The sequence below is a fragment of the Crocodylus siamensis genome, chromosome 1, assembly GCF_052110815.1.
Source record: "Crocodylus siamensis isolate JL-2025a chromosome 1, ASM5211081v1, whole genome shotgun sequence".
Classification (NCBI taxonomy): domain Eukaryota; kingdom Metazoa; phylum Chordata; order Crocodylia; family Crocodylidae; genus Crocodylus; species Crocodylus siamensis.
Genome location: NC_143395.1, coordinates 256838535 through 256860043, shown reverse-complemented (window position 1 = coordinate 256860043; position 21509 = coordinate 256838535). Strand labels below are relative to the sequence as shown.

The following is a 21509-nucleotide window of genomic DNA, read 5'->3' as shown; positions in this document are numbered from 1 at the left end:
GGGAAAAAAGACAAATGGTCATTGCCAGTGCTGCATACCTCATTTATTTTCCTTGTTGGTATTTACACTCCAGCCTTGAAAGCAGTTCTTGAAAATCTCACTTCATATTTAATGCTCTCATTAGACTTTATCAACGTGAACCACTATACATTGTCTCATTTTGCAGAAGCACAGCTCTTTTCTACAACTGCATAGCAAATGATTTCACTAAACCAGCTAAATTGACCCCATAGGTCCAATGACCAAATTTAATAACTGTTCATCTCTGGTAAAGTACAGCATTTAATGATCTCATTCATTAAAACATCAATGGTTGCTTTGGCTGATTAAATTTCTGCCATCATTTTGACAGTATGACCTAAATGTAAAGTACAAATGCTCCATGTAAAAATGAAACATTGGGTTCTGGGACAGTCTCCTAGGTTTTCTTTTTTATTCATTCTAGTGGCTTTGCAGAGAAGCTCATGTTATGAGCCTTCAAAATCATTCTCTGTGTTCAGGGTCTATTAAACCATAGTTGGGTCAGAAACAGTTTCAGAGAATTATCCCTGGGTTAGAAGGGCTCAGGGACTATCATGAGCATCTAGTCTGAACTCCTGCATATTTGCAGCATGTTACCATGTGATGAGTATGTTTAGTCAAAAGGTATACTTGGGCTTCTAAACAAAATGATGGCATGCAAAAAATTATTTTTAATCTTCGAAAATAAAGTTCATCGTTGTCAGCAAAGATGACAGTAGTGAACAATGTGGTGTTAGATCACTACCTGACCTATCTCGAATTTACTGGACTGTTTCTAGCAAGCAGAGGAAACAAAGGCATTTGCCAGGCTTAAAATGTCATTGTAGCTCTATAGCTTATCTTTCTCTATCTGTTTTGATTTCTATCATCCTTTGTTTTCTCTTTTTTTAGAGCCTGTAACTGGCAGTCATAACACTGAAGGAAAATATCCTTTTAGGCTCTTCTGAATTCAACCATTAAATAATTTGAGCCTGTCAGCTTACTGCTGTTGAGCTAAACAATTCAACAACTCATTCCTTATCACTGATACATGGGTTATATTAAATGAGCTAGCTTTAAAGGAACTCACTGATAAAGCAATTTAAAATGTTCACATTGACAAACTCAGGATACAGGTTTCTGGTCCAGAGGTAATATTCAGAAGGGAATCATTCCATCTTGGTCTCATTCTGTTTTTTAACCTACACCTCTGTTTTTTAATTCATTTGTGAAGTGATGGTTGGGCTGAAGAGGTGAAAACCGATCATTACAGAAAAAAGCACCGGGCAAATTGTTTCTTTGACTCTACTTTAGCCCCTCAGCCTACTGACCGTGGTGTAGGTACCAACCAGATCTTCTCAACAAGGTCCAAGTGTATGCCTTGAAGAAAATAGAACATGGAAGCAACTTTACAGTATGAAAATATATGCAAAAGTCTGGATCAATAAGGAACAGGTTTTTTAAAATTATTTTAATCTTTCAAACATAAGTTAGTAATGCTGAAGAAACCATTACTTTGAAAATATAATCGCAAAATAAACCACTGTTGTTGAAAAGGCGTTTCCTCTCTAGTTATCTGCTGATTACTTCCCATTTCATACCTAGGAGGAAGAGTCTTCTGGCTTGTCTAGAAAAGAACAGAACAAATCGCATATAAAAATCTGTTGAATAATTGTAAACATCTGAGTCATTGTGTCTTACCTGTAGCACCATTTTGAATTTTCAGTGGCACCTTAGTAACTCCAGTCAGAAGTCTAAACCCTCAAAACCACCAGCAGAACTGTCACCAACTGACACTGTATGCAGTTAATTTTAACAGTGAAGTTTCCATTTTCCTATGTGGACAGGATCCTGCCTGATAAGAATTAAAGCATACAGTATTTGTAAAACAGTGTCTGGAAGCTTTTATATCACTGCTTAAAATGTAATGGTTCTATAGCTGAACAGTAGAATCCAGCATCTTCAGCTTTCTACCTGGCTCTAAATTCTATAATAATAGTAATAAATGGAAAATGAGAGTGACTTATACCTACATAGTTGATGAAGAAGGATCCAAAACTACCTTATAAAATTACTGTTCCTTTTCTGACAAAGATTAATCATGCCTTGAGACTGTTGTGACTGTCAATTTTTTCACCTTGTATGCAACATTGAATACACACTTAATCAGATACAGTTTATTCTTCCCTCCCTTCCCCCTCCCCCCTCAACATAATTTTAAATATCATGCCCATAGATTTCATAGACATTAGGGCTAGAAGGGATCTCATGAGATCATCAGGTCCAGCCACCTGCTCAAAGGGCAGGAAGTCAGCTGGGGTCAGATGACCCCAGCAAGATAGTCATCCAAATGCTTCTTGAAAGTGTCCAGAGTAGGTGCTTGCACCACTTCTGGGGGGAGTCTGTTCCAGACTCTGGAGACTCAGATGGTAAAGAAGATTTTTCTCATGTCTGGTCTAAAACAGTCTTCCTGCAGTTTGTGACCATTTGACCTGGCCTTCCCTTGGGGTGCCCTGGTGAACAGACGTTCTCCTAGATCCTGATACACACCCCTTATGTAATTATAGGCTGCCACCAAGTCTTCTCTGAGCCTATGCTTCTCCAGGCTGAAGAGTCCCATGGCTCTCAGCCTCTCCTTCTAACCCCTGCTCTTTACCTCTAATCATGTGCATGGCTGTCCTCTGGACTCTCTCAAACTTCTCCACATCCTTTTTAAAATGTGGAGCCCAAAATTGGATGCAGTACTCCAGCTGCAGTCTCACCAAGCCTGAGTAAAGTTGGAGGATGACATCTTGGGTCTTGCTTGAGATGGATCAGTAGATGCAAGCCAGGAATTTACTTGCTCTGCCGGCTGTGGCATTGCATTGGTGGCTTATATTCACTTTGTGGTCAGTCAAGACCCCCCAAGTCTCATTCAGTCATGGTGCTAGTGAGTGTATGATGCGGGTTCTTTCTCCCAAGGTGGAGCACTTTGCATTTCTCTGTGTTGTATGTCATCAGGTTTTGATCTGCCCACCTTGCAAGCCTGTTCAGGTTGGCCTGAATCGCCAGCCTATCCTCTAGAATGACCATACTTCCTCATAATTTGGTGTTTTCTGCAAACTTAGCCAGTCTACTTCTGACACCCAAATCCAGATAATATATGAATATATTAAAAAGTACTGGTCCAAGAACTGAAACCTGGGGGATGTCACTGGTCACCATGCACCATGTTGGCTCAATTCCATTGACAATCACTCATTGGGGGCTGTAAAGTTGGCAAGCCGCAGTGGCTCCCCAATTTTACCATGTGGACATCATGGGAGACCAAGTCAAAGGCTTTTTTGGTATCCAAGTAAATGACACCAGCCTGGTCATAGAAGGAAATGAGGTTAGTCAGGCATGACCTACCCGTAGTGAAGCCATGTTGGCTATCTCTCAAAATAATGCCTTCTGTTAGCCTGTGGTTGATGGATTCTGTAACAATTTTTTCCAAGATCTTTTCAGGGATTGAGGTCAAACTGATTGGCCTGTAGTTCCCTTAGTCTTCCTTCCTTCCTTCCCTTCTTGAAGATAGGCAGTGTGTTGGCCCTCTTCCAATCTTCAGGAACCTCTCCCAAGAGTTACAAGTTCTTAAATATCCTTGCCATTGGCCGTGCTATGATATCAGTCAACTCTTTTAGCACTCTTGGGTGCATTCCATCCAGGCCCGCATACTGACTTGTGGATGTCCAGTTTCTCAAGGTATTCCCTCACAAGGTCTCCGCTAGTTGTAGGTGTATGGTCATCTTTACCCTGGTAATCATGTGTCCTGCAAGGCAGGGTAGTCCCTGTGGGCTGGTGGAAAAATGATGTGCTTCTATCTAGGGAAGGATACAGGAACTGATGGATCATTTACTAATGAATCGATCTGGAAAATTATGTGTATGTGCAGCATCCTTGCATTGCATCTGTTGTGGGCAAAAGTGAGTCAGCCAGTGTACAGAATTAAGCTCTGGGAAGGGAAAATTTTGGCTAAGGATACCTGAGAAAAGCCACAAATTCTACATGCATCAAAAATACTATGGGATCTTTAGTACATAAGAATACAATGCAACAATTGAATTTCTTTCTAGGAAGATGGAAAATCCTTGTGCAAGAACAGGTGATTTTAAGGAGTCTAGGTGTTTCAAATATTATTCTTATGGCACTAAGCCACCTGACCCATCTGAAAAGAGAAGACAACCAGGTCTGTTAGGTAGGGCACACAAATTGGAGTTAGCAGTGTTGAGTTCTCACAGCTGACCTAATATTCAGGTGTGTTGAACTCAGTGAGAACTGTGGTTGCCTGATGAATGTTGGACTCTACCCCTTCCTGTGAAACTGTGACAAGCATAGAAGTCCATTTTTGTAAACGTTCTTGAGTTTTACAAATGAAAACTGGCTAGTATAGTAATATTTTGAGTAATGTTTAAAGTAAATGGAAATGTTTTCTAACTCTTCTATATCCTTGTTTAGCAGTTGATAACATGGCAGCATGCTGTGTCATGAGAATCATCAATTCATGCAAAATACCCATTGTCGGCCAGAGCATAATATATAATAAATCCTAAATTTTACCCAACAGAAACTAGTCTGAGAAATTAGAGAACTATTTTACTGCTAGTGATCTTTGTAAAATTGTATAACACACTTGTGTCAACATATTGAAGGACAAAAAAAATCTAGTATCTAGTTACATTTTACCTTAGACTCACTTTTAGTCATCTACTGTGTTCATTTATTCTTATGTTGACTGTAGTTAGATGATACAGTAATCTGTGTCTATATGGGAAGCATCTTTGTTGCCAACCATTTTGCCAACACTACTAGGTCTGTAATTTCTGAATAGTTATACTTTTGGATCAACCCATTTTCTATTGTCTCTGTTCCCATATCCATCAAGCTTCTCAAATTGAATGCATTTACATTCAGTTCCAGATTAAACTCAAGTGTATCATTAGTGTTAAAATGACTTCTCCTATTCTCTGTTATAAACATGGCCATGAGTGAGCCTTCAGTTATAACTTTAGAACTGTAGGTCTTTTTAGCAGAGCACACAACAGGATTGTTTCCTAAAACAGTCAGACTATATATATACTATCTATTTTCTATCTAGCTTTACTGGTGAGTAGCTTTCTACTAATTTTTTTAAGATGATTTGCTTTCCTTAACAGTTTTCAAAGTGAAACACACTGATTTCACTACATTGTGTGCCATATGCAGTCAAGTTTGTTTCTGTTACTGTCTAATTCTATGTATTTTTAGCAGAGTTTGGATAATGTTTACTTAGAAACCCTGCCCCTGTTTGGTGAGCTAATGAGCTTGGACTCACAACAATTAACATGCATATGCTGATGTAAATGTTTTCTATTAATGACTGCAACCACGGCCAAGATTAGTGTTGCTAGGGCTGCAGTTTTAGTGAATAGCTTTCATGTGAATTAACATGCCACTTGATTTATGTTTGGCAGCCTGGCAATCCTTTGGAAAGCTGGGATAATTATCAACAATAAATATAGTAACCCTTTTCACTGCAGAAGTAATATAGCTGAAGCTCTTCTCTTCCAGTGGAAAAACAGATGTTGTTGTTAGTGCCTTTAGTTATTTGTTGCCATATTTATAATGTACAGACATTTCTTGAAATCTGAACATTATCTTTGTACATACTCACTTAATAAACAGTATCACAATATTATAATTTGTTCAGTGTCCCAAATTAACCTTTGGGATTTCAGTTCATAAAGTTATTATTAAAATAATTGCCTGCTGTCTGTAAGATTGCTCCTACCAGTGCTAACTCATCTTGCAGTTGATCAGTCTGCAAGAGCAACTAGAACATTTTAGGTTATTGGTTGAACATTAGTGATTCTTCTATTTCTACTGCATTTCCATTGTGGTGTTTTTCTGATGCATATAATCTCAGTAACAGTAGTGTAATTAGGGAGGGATGACAGGGGTGGGGGATGGAAAATATGTTTTTACCACAGCCATACAATTCCAATCTCGACTGTGGTTGCAACAGCAACTAGAAGCTGCCACTGCCCCTGTATGTGGCAACCACCCTGGCTTCCCTGCCTCCCCCAGTGGAAGGGGGGTGCTATCTCCAAAGAGGAGTATACCTCCTCTGCTCGGGCCTGTAGGGGGGCTGTCAGGAAAGCTAAGGCAGACATAGAGCTAGGACTAGCGTCCAAGATCAAGGATAATAAAAAGTCCTTTTTCAAATACATAGGATGAAGAAGGCACCGGGTGATGTGGGGCCCCTGCAAGGTACGCTGGGCAATCTGGTAGTTGCGCCAGAGGAGAAGGCGGAACTCTTTAACCAATTCTTCATGTCCGTTTTCTTGTGCAGGGACCGGGACTTCCCCGCTGGGATGCCAGATGGACTTGAGGGGAACGCCTCCAGACCTCAGGTTGGGGAGGACCGGGTTAGAGAGCTTCTGGAGGGGCTGGACGTGTTCAAGTCAGCGGGTCCAGATGCTCTCCACCCCAGGGTATTGAGGGAGCTAGCTGGGGTTATTGCAGGGCCTTTGGCATGGCTCTACGAGTGCTCGTGGTGCTCGGGCCAGGTGCCGGATGACTGGAAGATAGCTAATGTGGTCCCCATCTTCAAAAAAGGGAAGAGGGAGGACCCGGGCAACTATAGGCCCGTCAGTCTTACCTCTATCCTTGGGAAACTCTTTGAGAAGATTCTCAAGGAGCACATCTGTGGTGGGCCGGCGTCAGGGATGATGCTCAAGGGCAACCAGCATGGTTTCATTAGGGGCAGGTCTTGTCACACCAACCTGATTGCCTTTTATGATCAGGTCACAAAGGCACTGGATGCAGGTGTTGCCGTGGACGTAGTCTTTCTAGACCTCAGCAAGGCCTTTGACACTGTCTCCCACCCCATCCTCATTAAAAAACTAGGCAACTGTGGCATTGATGCCTACACAGTCAGATGGATTGCAGATTGGCTGAAGGGTCACACTGAGAGGATGGTGGTGGACGGGTCATATTCGACCTGGGTGGAAGTGGGCAGCGGAGTGCCCCAGGGCTCGGTCCTGGGGCCTGCACTGTTCAACATCTTCATCAGTGATTTGGACGATGGGGTGAAATGCAACCTGTTTAAATTCGCTGATGATACCAAAATTTGGGGTGAGGTGAGCATGCTAGTAGGGAGGGAAAGACTGCAACAAGACCTGGATAGGTTACAGGAGTGGGCTGACATAAACAAGATGCATTTCAATGTTGGCAAGTGCAGGGTGCTGCACTTAGACAGCAGAAACCAGCAGCACACTTATAGAATGGGAAACTCCCTTCTTGAGAGCATGGAGGCAGAAAGGGATCTTGAAGTCATTATTGACTCCAAGATGAACATGGGCCGACAATGCGAGGTCTTGGTTGGCAGGGCTAACCGGATCTTGTCGTGCATCCACAGGTGCATCTCAAGTAGAGCCAGGGAGGTGATCCTCCCCCTATATGCGACACGGGTCAGGCCACAGCTGGAGTACTGTGTCCAGTTTTGTGTGCCCCATTTCAGGAGGGATGTGGACAACACTGAAAGGGTCCAGAGGAGGGCCACATGCATGATCCAGGGACTACAGGGCAGACCCTACATTGAAAGACTGCAGGACCTAAACCTGTTCAGCCTTCATAAGAGAAGCCTGAGGGGGGACCTGGTGACTGTCTGTAAACTCACTGGGGGGACCAGAAGGGTTTAGGGGAGACGCTGTTTCCCCTAGCGCCCCCTGGCATGACAAGGAACAATGGACACAAGTTCTTAGAGAGTAGATTTAGATTAGACATCCGCAAGACCTACTTCACAGTTAGGGCAGCTAGGAGCTGGAACCAACTTCCAAGAGAAGTGGTGCTGGCTCCTACCCTAGGAGGCTTGATGACTACCTGGCTGGACTCATCTGAGTCCAGTCTTTTTCTCCTGCCCTGGCAGGGGGTCGGGCTTGAAGATCTACAAGGTCCCTTCCGACCCTACTTCTATGATTCTATGATCCTTATACTGCTGTTCAGTAAAAGTGAATAAAAACAGTTATCACAGCCTCAGTGATTTAACATCATTTTCTCTGGGGCAGTATAACAGACACCATTTAGAAGATTTTTAAAGATTGAAGAAACTAATGTAAACACACACACACTTGGGATTGTGTGTGGTAAAGTGTGTTCTGGCTTTATATTGCTGTGCATCTTGTTTGTTCTGTATATTTCGCACACAACCCCAAGTGTGTGTGTGTTACATTCTCTCCCCAGCCTGGAATTTAATGTCTGGGCAAATTAATAACAACACCATGTAACATTTACATAATTCAAACTAATTCTTATCTACCACTATATGCTGCTTGTGAGGAATACTAAACATATCCTCTATCTCGGGGTACAACAGGCAACCCCCCAAAAATTTTGGTATGGGGAACACCCCAAAGTTATGGACATAAATACAAAAATTGAATGGATCCCAGATGAGCCCCCAAGATGTAACCCTTCTGCTGAGCACCTGTCAGTAACAACAAGGGCTGAGTTCAATTTTGGGGTACTAAATACATTTTACCTTGGCTCAAGCCCCCACCCAGTCTACCTGGGAAGCACTAAAGGAATCATTAGGGTGTCCAGTAAAACTAACAACCCTGCCCTCACAAGCAGTATAAACAAAAAATCCAAATTCATTACAAAGAATAAAGAAAAAACAAAAGTAAACACTAATTATAATTTCAAAACACTATAAACTACAAAGCAGAGTCTATAGGTGGCACCCTCTTGGGGAGGCTTTACCCATACCCAGGCAGTCTGGGACTTGGGACTCCCCAAAGGATAGTTATGGGGGCCTGTTCATCTATACCTGCCCTTCAGCAATGGGATGGAGATGGGGGCACACACAGGAGAGTCTCATAAGCTTCTTCATGGGTCCACTGCACTGCAGGGAGCGTCAAAGAAGGTCCTTCTGTGTTGCAAAGGGCCCCTTGTTGCTCCCTGTGAAGCATTAGCACTGAACTGCACTTCCATGTGGTGGCTTTGAGGGATTAATTGAGGCTTACCCTTGTCATTGCTTTAGTTTGCTTCTCCACTGAAGGTGGGGAAAGTTCTTCCCCATGGGGAGCAGGCTTTCTGGTTCCCAATTCAGCTTTCAGCAGCCTCAGGAGCAGAAAAGAGACCCAGCCCAGGGGACCTGACCCTTAAATAACTTTTCTGATATCATCACTTGGTCCCAACCAGAAGCAGGCATTATTTGAACACTGCTAATGCAGACCAATCATTTCAAAGGTGGTCAGTGCTCTTGGTGAAGTGGCCAGAGTTACTAAACTGGTTCCACAGGTCCCTTGGAGGGAATCTTAAGACAATGGCTTGGATGCAATGAGGGGGATGGGAGGTGGTTCTGTTTCTGTCCTAGATGAGGCAAAATATACAGCACAAGCAAGATATACAGCAACATAAACCCAGAACACACTTTACCATACACAACCCTAAGTGTGTGTGTATTACACTAATAATGTATAAACTTCCTTTATTGTCAGATTTTGGTCACTGCAGGCCTGGACCAAAGCCCATTAAAGTTACTGGGAAAACTCCCATTGTTTTGAGTGAACTTTTAGATCAATCTGTATATGCTTTAATTTCTCACTCTTTGTATAGAACCTATGGTTCACTTTGTATTTTAGGCTCTGAAAGCCATTCCTGGTTGTCAGTTCACATTCCTACATTACCATCTGGTGGTGGTCCCCATAATGGTCAGCTCTGACTATCATTATAAATATTTGGGTTCTCCATTATACATGATTATTGATACATTTTAGGCATTTTCTCAAAAAGCAACCACTGTAATAAATATTGCAAAGCATCTAATAAAATCCCAACATAAGGTTAATTAGCCAGAAACTCCAAAATTTGAACAACAAGCACCGTACAAATAATTGATAAATTCATAGATTCTAGAGTCGGAAGGGATCCAGTGGATCATCACGTCCAATCCCCTGCCCTTGGCAAGAAAGAGGACCAAGGTCAGATGACCCCAGTCAGGTGACTGTCAAGCCTCCTGTTGAAGACCTCCAAGTTAGGTGATAGGACCACCTCTCTTGGAAGCCCATTCCAGACTCTGGCCACCCTTATTGTAAAAAATTTCTTCCTAATGTCTAACCTAAATCTACTCTCCATTAGTTTGCACCCATTATTCCTAGTTACTCCCTGGGTTGCTCTGGTAAACAGTGCATCTCCAATTCCCTGCTGTCCTCCCCTGATAAATTTATAGGTGGCTACAAGGTAGCCAGCCATCTTTTCTATAGGCTGAAGAGATCCAGATCTCTTAACCTCTTTTTGTAGGGTCTTTCACAGAGGCCACTAATCATGTGAGTTGCCCTGCTCTGAACCCTCTCCAGATCCTCTGTGTCCCTCTTGAAGTGTAGTGCCCAAAACTAGACACAGTACTCCAACTGCAGCCTGACCAATGCCACATAGAGGGGGAGCATTGCCTCCCTCGATCTGTTGGTCATGCATCTGCTAATACATGATAAGGTTCAGTTGGCTTTGTTGATGGCCTCGTTACACTGCCGGCTCATGTTCATCTTGGAATCAACTATGACTCCAAGATCTCTGTCATCCTCTGAGCTGCTGAGGAGGACATCCCCCAACCTGTAAGTGTGCTGGGGATTCCTCCTTCCCAGATGGAGCACCTTACATTTATCTTTGTTGAATTGCATCCTATTATGTTCTGCCCATTGATCTAACCTGTCCAGGTCAGCCTGTAACTGCTCCCTGCCTAATGGTGTATTCACTTTGCTCCATAATTTAGTATCATCCATGAATTTGGAGAGGGTGCTCACCACACCATCGTCCAAATCGCTGATGAAGATATTTAATAGATTTCATAGATTTCATAGATTTCATAGACATCAGGGCTGGAAGGGACCTCGGGAGATCATCGAGTCCAGCCCCCTGCCCAAAGGGCAGGAAGTCAGCTGGGGTCATAGGATAACAGCAAGATAAGCATCCAATTTACTCTTGAAGGTGTTCAATGTAGGTGCTTGAACCACCTCCGCTGGCAGACTGTTCCAGACCTTGGGGGCTTGGACAGTAAAGAAATTCTTCCTTATGTCCAGCCTGAAACGGTCTTGCAGGAGTTTGTGACCATTCGATATTAAACACTGATCACTGATGAGAATGACCCATCAACCACCACTCTCTGGGTGCAGTCCCTAAGCCAGTTAGCCACCCACCTGACTGTGTAGGTGTCCACTCCACAGACTATTAGCTTTCCTATGAGAATAGGATGCGAAATTGTGGCCATCTACCCAGAATGCCACTGGGAAAGCTTAGAATACCCTGATCCATGTAGCAGAAAGATGGGGCAGGGGCAACCAACAAAACCCAGAAGCATGGGAAATACCTATAGTAGAACATAGGTATAGCTACACGTAGATTATCCCCAACCAGTGGCTGTCCAACCTCTTCTCGAGTACCTCTAGCAATAAGGAGTCCACAACTTCCTTAGGCAGTTTGTTTCACTGCCTCCCTGTTCTAACAGTGATTTTTTTTCCAGATATCCAATCTAAACTTACCTTGCTGCAACTTTAAGCCATTAGTGTGCATCCTCTTCTCTGCAGCAAGAAAGAAAAGGTGCTTTGCCTCTTTTTTATGACAGCCCTTCAAGTATTTGAAGACTGTTATCATGTTCCATCTTAATTGCCTTTTCTGTAAACTTAGCATGCTTAACTCCTTCAGCCTCTTCTCATATGACTTGCTTTCCAAGGTTTTTATCATCTTTGTTGCCTGCCTCTGGGCCCTCTCTAACTTGTCCATGTCCTTTTTAAAATGTGGAGGCCAGAACTGTACACAGTACTCCAGATGGGGTCTAATCAGTGCCAAATAGAGAGATACTATCACCTCCCTTGTCCTGTGCCTAATGTTTCCACTGATGTATCTCAAAAACTCATTGCCTTTTGTGTGGCTGCATCACACTGCAGATTAACACTGAGTCTGTGATCTACATTCCCAAGACTACCATAGTGCTGCCATCCAGGCAGGTGTCACCCATTCTATATTTGTGTTTTTGATTATTCCTCCTAAGGTGTAGCACCTTACATTTGTCCACATTGAACTTCATCCTGTTAGCTCTAGCCCAACTTTCCAATTTGTTGAGATCCTTCTGAATTGTGTTCACATCCTCCAGTGTTTTCACACTTCTTCCTAGTTTTATGTCACCTTAAAATTTGCTCAAAAAGCTTCTATGCCACCACCCAAATCATTATTAAACATGTTGAACACCACTGGGCCCAGGACAGATCCCTATGGGAATCCACTTGAAACCTGTTTATTCTTCCTTTCTATGTTGTTGGTTTTTTTGCCCATTTCTAACTTTTCTTACAAATAAGAGTTCTAGAGTTGTCCAATAATGTTCACCTATACAATTTCTCAGTGATTCTTTTTCTTTTTCCCCACTGCAGTTCCCCCGCGATTTGTGGTTCAACCAAGTGACCAAGACGGGATTTATGGAAAAGCTGTAATCCTCAATTGTTCTGCAGAAGGTTATCCTGTTCCTACTATTGTCTGGAAGTACTCAAAAGGTATGACAAGTCTCCCAGATTCTGAAACTTCCTTTAATTGCTAGTACCTTACTGCATTTAATTCAATAGGACAATTTACAAAGTACTGCTAAACTTGAGTCGAGGTATAGCAGCCTAGCTGCTGGTATATGGATGAACGGGATATTATTATAAATTGGTATGTTTTATCTTTCTGTGTGTACATATATCTTTTCATTGGTATTTCAGAAGACTCTCTAGATGTATTGTAGGTTCTTGATAGTAATGCTAAATAAAATTTCTAGGTGGGGAGAGAGAAATATTACTTTGATCACTGTGACCTTCAGGGCAATGTTCATTGGTTGCTCTTGATTGATTTTTTCTTTAAAATCTATGATAGCATAGCCAATCATATCTTTTCAGCAAAGAAGAAAGGTCAGGAAACATTAGCATAACCAGTAATTCAGTATGCACTTTACATAATGCTTTAACATTTTCTTTTCATGTAACGGAACATTAAAACTGGCCCCACTTGACCCTAGGTAACCACATGAAATTGACAGGTTTTTAATTAAAATGTGCTGCCTGCTAGATTGTGTCTTCTAGGCAATTATCTATCATGCTTACCTTGTGTTGAAGCTGGCCACATTCAAGGAAACAAGCTTTCCAAACCTTATATACTATCTATCTAAATTATCCCTTTACATATTTGTAAAAAATAATCCATTATTGCACCAAGTTCCATGCAAGCAAACAAATAATAGAATTCTAAATAAAATGTGGTGCTACTACATGCCTTTTTTATAGTTTGGTAATGAGTTTTGTTTTACCAACAGAGGATGGAAAATGTGGAATTAATCTAAAGATTTCAAGAAATGTTTTCATTGCTACTTTACATGTCATAGGGACAAAAAGAAACAGTGCTGTTTATGTTTTTTTTGCGTTATGATCGAGAAGGCTTAGTCAGGCCAGGTCAAGTAGTCCATATTAGAAGTGGAAAAGAAAGGTTTAATTTTAAGAAGCTTCTCTCACACCTACATGAAATTAATTCAAGAATCTCCATTTTCAGCTTTTCCTGAATCTTGGATATAGTGGATTTATTGGTTGGAACAAAGTCAGAGTTGATATTGGAGGTGGTCAAAATGTAGAATTTTTAACAGTTTTTGTGATTTCCTTTCTCGATTTTGGGTTGTTTTTTTCTTTTTTTTGTTCCAGCCTAGGTCTCATGGACAATATTTCTTTGCTGCCTCTTTATTTGTTATTACAATTGTGTTATATCATTCAGCATATTAATTAAAAATCACAGATCTTTAAGCTATATAATTCAGTGGCAGAGTTGACTAATGATATCTCCTGATTGATATTGGACTTTTAATATTACTTAAGTAAAAGGGAAAGTGGCCGTCATGCACAGTCTTGTCACCTTTGGGGACTTATGACCTAAATCAATAAGTAAATCCAAGTAATAGCAGGGTGGTATCATCATAGCTGCTAATGGACATTTAGCTATAACACAGAACACATCATACACAGAACACATTGTGCACAGTAAGGCATGATTAGTGATCATTGACACATCTACACATGCATTTGATGCGGCACAAGTTTACTCATGAGTAAATTACTTGCAAGAAAATGGTGCTGGGCATGCAACTACATGTGCAGGGAAGTGGAAGCAGATTTGCTACTAATCTGCCCCCACTTCCTAGGGCCCTGCAATGGGCCCCTGCCACCACTGGGGAGTGCTCCAGGCTCCAGCTGCAGCTGCCAGGAGCCAGCAAGCCCTCTTGAAAAGCCAGCCTTGCTCGCTGCTCTCTGGCCAGCTACTTCCCTGGCCATGAGCAGTGTGCCCAGAGTAGTTTCACTATGCGGCAGCACTCTCCTCATTGCCTGTGCCTCCCCACACCATGGCTGCTCCATCCCATGCCCCTGAGTGATGACCAGGGCCCCACACTCCTGCTGGTGCCACATTGGCCCTAGGCTGTCCTGGCTCCTCAATGCACAGTGACCACCTGCCCACCTGCCATGCACCATCCCAGGGCCACCACCAGACACCTTCTGCCTCCACCACATCTGTCTGTTTGGACCCTGGCAGGGATGCTGACAAATGGGCTTCAGGATGCCAATGCTGGGGCTACTGTCACCCTCCTGGGCCTCCAGCCTCACCACCTGTGGGCCCAATGAGCCATCCAGGACTGGTGGCAGCACATCATGCAGCACATCTGGGATGATAAGAAGTGGCTGGAGGCCTTCTGCATGACCTGGGCCACATTCCTAGACCTCCTGGAGTAGCTCTAGCTCCACCTGGTGTGGCAGTCCACTGGCATACAGCTGCCTCTCTATGAGAGCCCAGGGATGGGTGGCCAGCACCCTGGCCTCTGACCATTCCCCTGTATGTGCACAAGCCACAGAAAGTGTGGTGGGTGGAGGCTCGCCCAGAGGCAGTGGCAGCTTGTGCTCCCCTGGTATGGTTGGCTCCCCCTCTGGCTACCAGTGTCCAGGGCCAGCACGCAGTCCTGGCCCTGCTGCAGGCAGCTCCAGCTCCAGCTCCACATCCATGTGGAGCTGGGGTGAGCAATGAGCCCTGGCCCAGGCATGGGCTAGCTAGCACTGTACCTAAGCACACTTGTGCACCAGCCATAGGTTCAGCATCTATATGTGCACTGCTGAGCACAAAAAATCACCGCAGCAGGGTAGGATTCATATTTGCAAGTACTACCCTGCTTCAGAGTTTATTAGTTTCCTGCAACCTAATAAGGATGTACATATAGATGCTGAGACGTCTACTATGGAGCTAATTAATCAGCTCCACAATAAACATTTTGTGTAGACATACACATTAGAATCAAAATAGAGTTTGAGGGACATAAATTTTGACAGGTTTCCTGTTAGCCTTCTGAGAATATGTACTGTTTGAAAGGAAAGCCTATTAGCAAATAATAAATATATATGATTTTAATGAGAGGCAAAGATTTTTGTAGGTGGTAACTTTTTTTGGACCAATTGCATGGATGGAAAGAAGTTAGACAAGTTTTCAAATGCAAGGTATTCTTCAATGGGTCTGAGGGAAGAGGCAAGGACAATGAAGATTAAAAACAGTATGTAGTGCTGTGAACTGGAGAAAAGAGAGATTCCTAAAGGTAGCAGACAATTAATAGAAGAAAAGAAACTTGTTATAATAGGAAACCAAGACTTCAGAAGAGAAGGGTGTCATTATCACCTAGTGGTGATATGTAAGGGGTGCATGAGTGTGCACGTGTACCCCCTGAGTGCGCCGGTACACCCCTGACTGGCTGCACTCACTGCTTAGGCGATGAGCAGGCGGGGCAGGCAGGAGTGCTGGTGCACCAGCCAGGAACCGGTGCTCCCAGAAACAACAATTGATCAGCCACCTCACAATTCCCCCTTCCCCTGGTCATCGAGAGTAGGTTTGGTTGCTGGGGGGGAGGGGGCACATGCCCTCTCTGACTAAGGTGGCACCAGTCGCCCATATTATCACCTGTAGTATAAAAGAAAAATTCAGGAATTTAATAGATTATAGTATGTCCGCACATAGTAGCTAGGTACGTTTCCAGGTTAATTTTTCTAGGTATGCAGATGTATATTACTATAAATCTAATCATGGGGATGTAAGTGTATTCTTTAGTTGACTACTTATTAGTAGCAATTCCACTTCAGCATTCTCTGATAACTGAAGTCAGTGTGCCAAATTCATCTTTGTTATGCTTCTTAGACTTCAGTGCAGTTACACCAGAGACACGTGGCTCATGTCTCTTTTCAGTGTTCAAAGGAAAGGGGCTAGACCCTGTCCGAGTGAGCTGGGCACCAACTATAGATTTTTACAGAAAATTGGAGCCTATACTTAGACATGATTTTTGCAGCAATCTAGATACTGACCACAAGGGTGTGTGGTCAGACTTTTAGCTGTGCAAGTAAACATTCACTCTTGTGTTTTTCCACATACTACCCTGAGTTTAATGAACAAGGTCCCTCCAGCATTCCATGTTTACTACAACAGACATCCTCATGATCATAAGGAATTCATCTAGTATATGCATCAGGGCTGCATACTTCTGTGGCTGTTCAGCTGAAATTTTGAATAATTTATCAGTCACTAAATATACAACAAATGTGCCTTTTACCCATGAGCTATCTGAAAATCTCTCTTGCTCTTTCATCCCCACCCGCACCTCAGGCTGCTGTTGTTGTTCAGCCTCCATTTCTTAAGTTGTGGTGAGTTATTATTACAGTTTATTATAAGACAGTGATTCTTTTCTTTACGTTAAATAGCTTTCCTTTTGGCAAAGGGCTTTTAGTGTGTTCTGCAGTTGATTGTGATGCCAGAAATCAGCTTTTCATTTGTATTAAATTCAGTTTGGCAGCTATCATGTCTGCTATGTTAAAAATTCTTCTTTCCCACTTCTTCCCTCCTGGCTAATCTGTTGGGTTCTGCTATAGGTGCTGGTGTACCCCAGTTCCAGCCAATTGCCTTGAATGGGCGAATCCAGCTTCTCACAAATGGCTCCTTGTTGATTAAACATGTGCTGGAGGAAGACAGTGGATACTACCTCTGTAAGGTCAGCAATGATGTGGGAGCAGACGTCAGCAAGTCAATGTACCTCACTGTTAAAAGTAAGAACTAAACCACTTTTTGTGATCCAAGTACTACTTTTGAGTTTTAAAGGCTTGTCTATCGCCTCTTTATTCCTCATGAAAATATTTATTTCATATTGAAAAGCAGTCACATATTCTATTAACAGGAGTATCAATATAGCTAGATAAAATTTAGTTAGGAGAGGAAAAAAGACAAGAAGAGACAGAGAGATGGCACTCTGTATCAGTGATTCTCAACCAGGGTGCTACAGCAGGCTTTGAAACATGCTGCCAGAAGAGAGAACATAAGGGAGATAAGTGCAGGCTCCAGTGAGAAGATAAGTGTGGGCTCTTTCCTTCCACCAAATCCTCCTGTCCCCACTCACTAAAGCACTGCCAGCTACTGCTTCTTCTTCCTGCCAGCTGCTGCTTCTTCTTCCTGCCCTTCTTCAAGCAGGTAAGCACTAAATAAATTTGTTTTTGAAATGGAGTAGCACTCAATTCACACTGCTCTAAACAAGTATATTAAAAAAGTCAGTGATAGAGTTTAACAGAAAAGGTATGGTGAAAAAAAATCTTTGATAAGGACAAGATAAAGGGTAATGAGGGGAAAAGACCAAGAGTGTCTGCTAAAAACAGGGGCATCTATATACTTGCTCTGTGGTGGGGGTGGGGGTGGGGCACAGATGTTTTAATTAAAGCAACTCTCGGGAACTGCTCTAATTAAAATGCCCACAGCATCTCATGTATTCAGTATCCCATGCTTCAAAATGGTGGTGGAGATGCTTTAACTAAAGCTCATTTAAAGAGTTGTAGTTAAAATGCCCCCACCACCATTTTGAAATGAACTTGATTAATCAAGTCTACTCTGATGCATTTGAATTAGGATGTGTCAGAGTAGGCATCCTATATGTGTACAAGCACCTGAGAGGACTGGAAGTGATCAAGGATGAAAAATTCCTTGACCAGTTCTCAACGTACTATAAACTACAGTCATCATATTTATTTACATTGATAAATTATTTTATTCCTACTTCATCAGAAATTTTACAAAACACTTCTTATCTCATCTGGGATACATGCAGGGTTTCAACATCTTTTCTTTATGCTACAGGCCCAAGACTAAAGGCTGTCCCACTTTTTTACATACATGTTATTGAAGTAAATTGCACTGATGGAGATGAGAACATAGATGAGAATATATAGAAGATAAGATATTGCCAAAACAGACAACACTATTACATTCCTTTATCATAAAGAGGAAAAGCTAATAGTGACACAACAACACAGTGTCCTCCAAACTTTCCTGGGTGACTTACCAAAATTGCACTGATGGAGGTCACCAAGGAGAACATGCACTTTCATGCTTGTTGGACTCTACAGAGTGATTGAATGCTTTGGAGGTTATGGATGTCAGTTGTCTTCGCAAGAGGTTTTCCTTGAAAATAAAAAGGTTATTTTGCTCTAAAAGGAAGAGAAAATCCAGGTCACTTCCATATCCTATGATACAGATCTAATAACTAAAAGGTTTAGAATATTGGGGACAGCTGATTATAACTGGATTAAAAAATTAACATGAACTTTATTAAACTTGCACATACTACTTCCTCAAATGTCTTCCACGGTCTAGTTTACCCTTTTGGCCAAAGAAAGATATTGGTATATGCAAAAAAGAGGACAGCATCATTGCAGAGATGACTGAAGCTTTGTGGTATCCAAAATTTGCAAACCAAGTATGTTGACAATTACTAAAATTAAGATTGAACAAATTTCCTGGGCTTTTGCAGCTGACCATTTCTGGACCAGATTTTGACTACATTAGCAGTGCATTTCTGTAATACTCTACAAAAAAAACCAGATTCTCTCTTTTTGGCAGCTATGCATAGTGCCTGTCTGATCACTGCATGCAGTTTCATGTGTGATAAAAGAGCATCCCTTATCAAATAAGAGCAGAAGCCTCCCTGGAGAGTCAGTTACTGTTTGAATCTAATGAAAACCCCTCTGGCTCCAAGATAGCAAATATGCATGTGCATGCACTCTCACACACGCACTCACACACATACTGTTCCCAGCGTGGGATTTGTAAAGCAGTTAGTGCAAACACTGTTAGTGTGTGGGTGTGTGCTTAAAGGAGGCTCAGCCTTAACTTTAATCAAACATATGTTAAGGGCAATCTGGTTTCTGGGGTAACATCAGCAGAATGATGCAGTGGCAGGCCTCTGATATATCCAGATCCCCAGTTAAGGTAAGATTATTTTGATCAGCATGCAGTGACCTTCAGTCTTTCCAAAACAGATGCAGCACTGGTTCCCTTTCCCACTCTGTCACAAGCTAGTTTCTGTGCTCTAGTCCTCGGGGATATCCTTACTATTAGATGAAAGCCTCAAGCTTTCTCAGTGAAATTCACCATGTTAGCCATTAATTGATCTTGCATAATGTGTTTACTCAGCTCCACAAGGTCAACCTAACTGCCCCCCTTTATTCAAAGGCAGAAAATGATGAAATATGCCATAGGCAGTGATTTCTGGGTGACAAGGGTTAGAAAGAAAAATCCTTTAAACATGCTACTTGGTCTCTTTAGGAAGGCCATCTCTTGTGGTGGAAGGAATAAGAGGGACTCTAAAGAACTTCTGCATAGGATAATATGCCTTTCACATTGGGGGACAGAAGCTGTCCAGGAATCATAAGGCAAAAGTTGTCTATTTAAAATACATGTCACTTATTAAATGCCTGCCTCTCCTCCAGAAAACATCACCTTTTTATTTCCAGATTAGAGACGGTATAACACATGATAAAACAGCATAAAAGATAGGAAATAATGGGAGATATATTTGTATTTAAACCTTTAATTAAATGCAGTCATATTTGCTTCTCCTTTCTAAATCCATCATTTATTTATGTGAGTTCATAGAAAAGAGTGAATTTAATCTGGTCACTAAAAATCTTCCAACAGATTCTGTCTGCCAATAAAATGAAATCACTTAAATCACTTTCCTCTCAAATACGCCTCTTAACAGCTTGCTCTATACATGATTAATGCATAAACTTAAAGCTATACCCTTCAGTCAGACCCACACATGATTCCTGTCGGAACATTTTGATCACAGTTAATACTAATAATACTAAGTTAAACATCTTAAATAGTTTTAGACAAACCACATTAAAAATATCTGTGAAAAGAGCTTGAAACAGAGGGACAGAGGCAGCATGTGTACAAGGGACCAGGCCCCAATGAATGGGACAGTGGGCAACAAGCCTGGGGAAATCCTCTCTCATATCTGCTTCTGAGTAGATTTGTGGCCTTTTGCAAATTAATGTACTTCTCTGTGCCTCTGTTCCACCTGCCACCCATTGTCTCTCTTGTTGATTTAGATTATAAGCTCCTTCAGACAAGCAGCTTTCTTTTGCCACACATTTTTACAGCTCCTGGCACAATGAGGTCCCAGTCTTGTACTAAGTTCCACAGAAATATGAAAAACAGAGATAATAATGAAATGCAAAGGGAATTCTGAGTTCCATGAAGTTGTTATTTCCACTGTGAAAGGCCAGAGCACCATAACCCAATAAAGGAATTATAGTATTTTTTTAATGAAAATGTACAGGAAGTACCATGCTGCATGGGGGGCTCTGTCATGAGCTCCCCAACCCCCCCCCCCACTCCCCAGACCCCCCATGGCTGCCCCACCCACCCCGTCCCTGGCCCTTTAAGGAAAAAAACCAACAAAAACCCCAGACTCACCGGTTCCTGCCCGTGGTCACCTCCCGCCTCCTCCAGCCCCCTCCCCACCATCCAGCCCCTACTTACCAGCTCCAAGTCTGGCTCCAGCTCCCTGGTGCAGTAGGTGGGGACTGCCTGAATCATTGAAGCTCTCTGAAACTTTTTTGAATTGATTTGGAGAGCTTCAAATCGATTCATACCTTTTCATGTGTCCCCTGGTTCAATCTGAATATGGAGATTTGGCCACCGAATCGGCCTCTAAATTGAATCAGCACCTGAAGCTTTGCACAGTCCTCATAAGCACCCATTAGAAATACAGATATGACTTAGGGTCAATTGCAGACCATCCCCATTCACAGAAAAAAAATCACATAATTCACACAGCTATTAGCTTTGTCTTAAGTTCCAATTTCTCCTCCTAGATTTGTACCTTCTACAAGGTCCTGATAAGGGTGGTATGTCTGGTTTACACTTGCAGGGCCAGATTACCCATGCTGTGTTGTAAAGAAAGATAAACATCACCATCCATAGCACCTTGGAAAAAAAAAAAAAAACCATTGTAGGAAGAACAACAATCACACTGTGTCAAATGCACCAAAGCCCAGTTATTCTGATCTTTCTTAATCTGGCCTTGTTCCATTTTTCACAGTTCCATGGTCTGTAAATAGTGTTTTCCATGGCAAAATAACAGTCTGATT

General features: G+C 42.2%; 1 protein-coding gene and 1 long non-coding RNA gene across 2 annotated transcripts in view; one reads left to right on the top strand and one right to left on the bottom strand.

Moving 5' to 3' along the window:
• DSCAM (DS cell adhesion molecule) overlaps positions 1-21509 on the top strand; it is a 628177-nt gene that overhangs the window by 373301 nt on the left and 233367 nt on the right. The window contains exons 9-10 of the mRNA XM_090031636.1: positions 12423-12542; positions 16959-17132. Coding sequence (XP_089887762.1) covers positions 12423-12542; positions 16959-17132 — 294 coding nt within the window. The remainder of the gene's footprint in view (positions 1-12422; positions 12543-16958; positions 17133-21509) is intronic.
• Positions 1115-21302, bottom strand: LOC149874391 (uncharacterized). The gene is made up of 3 exons (XR_016439933.1): positions 20899-21302; positions 18413-18531; positions 1115-1627 (listed from the first exon to the last, which is right to left on the bottom strand). It is a non-coding gene; the product is annotated as an uncharacterized LOC149874391 (long non-coding RNA).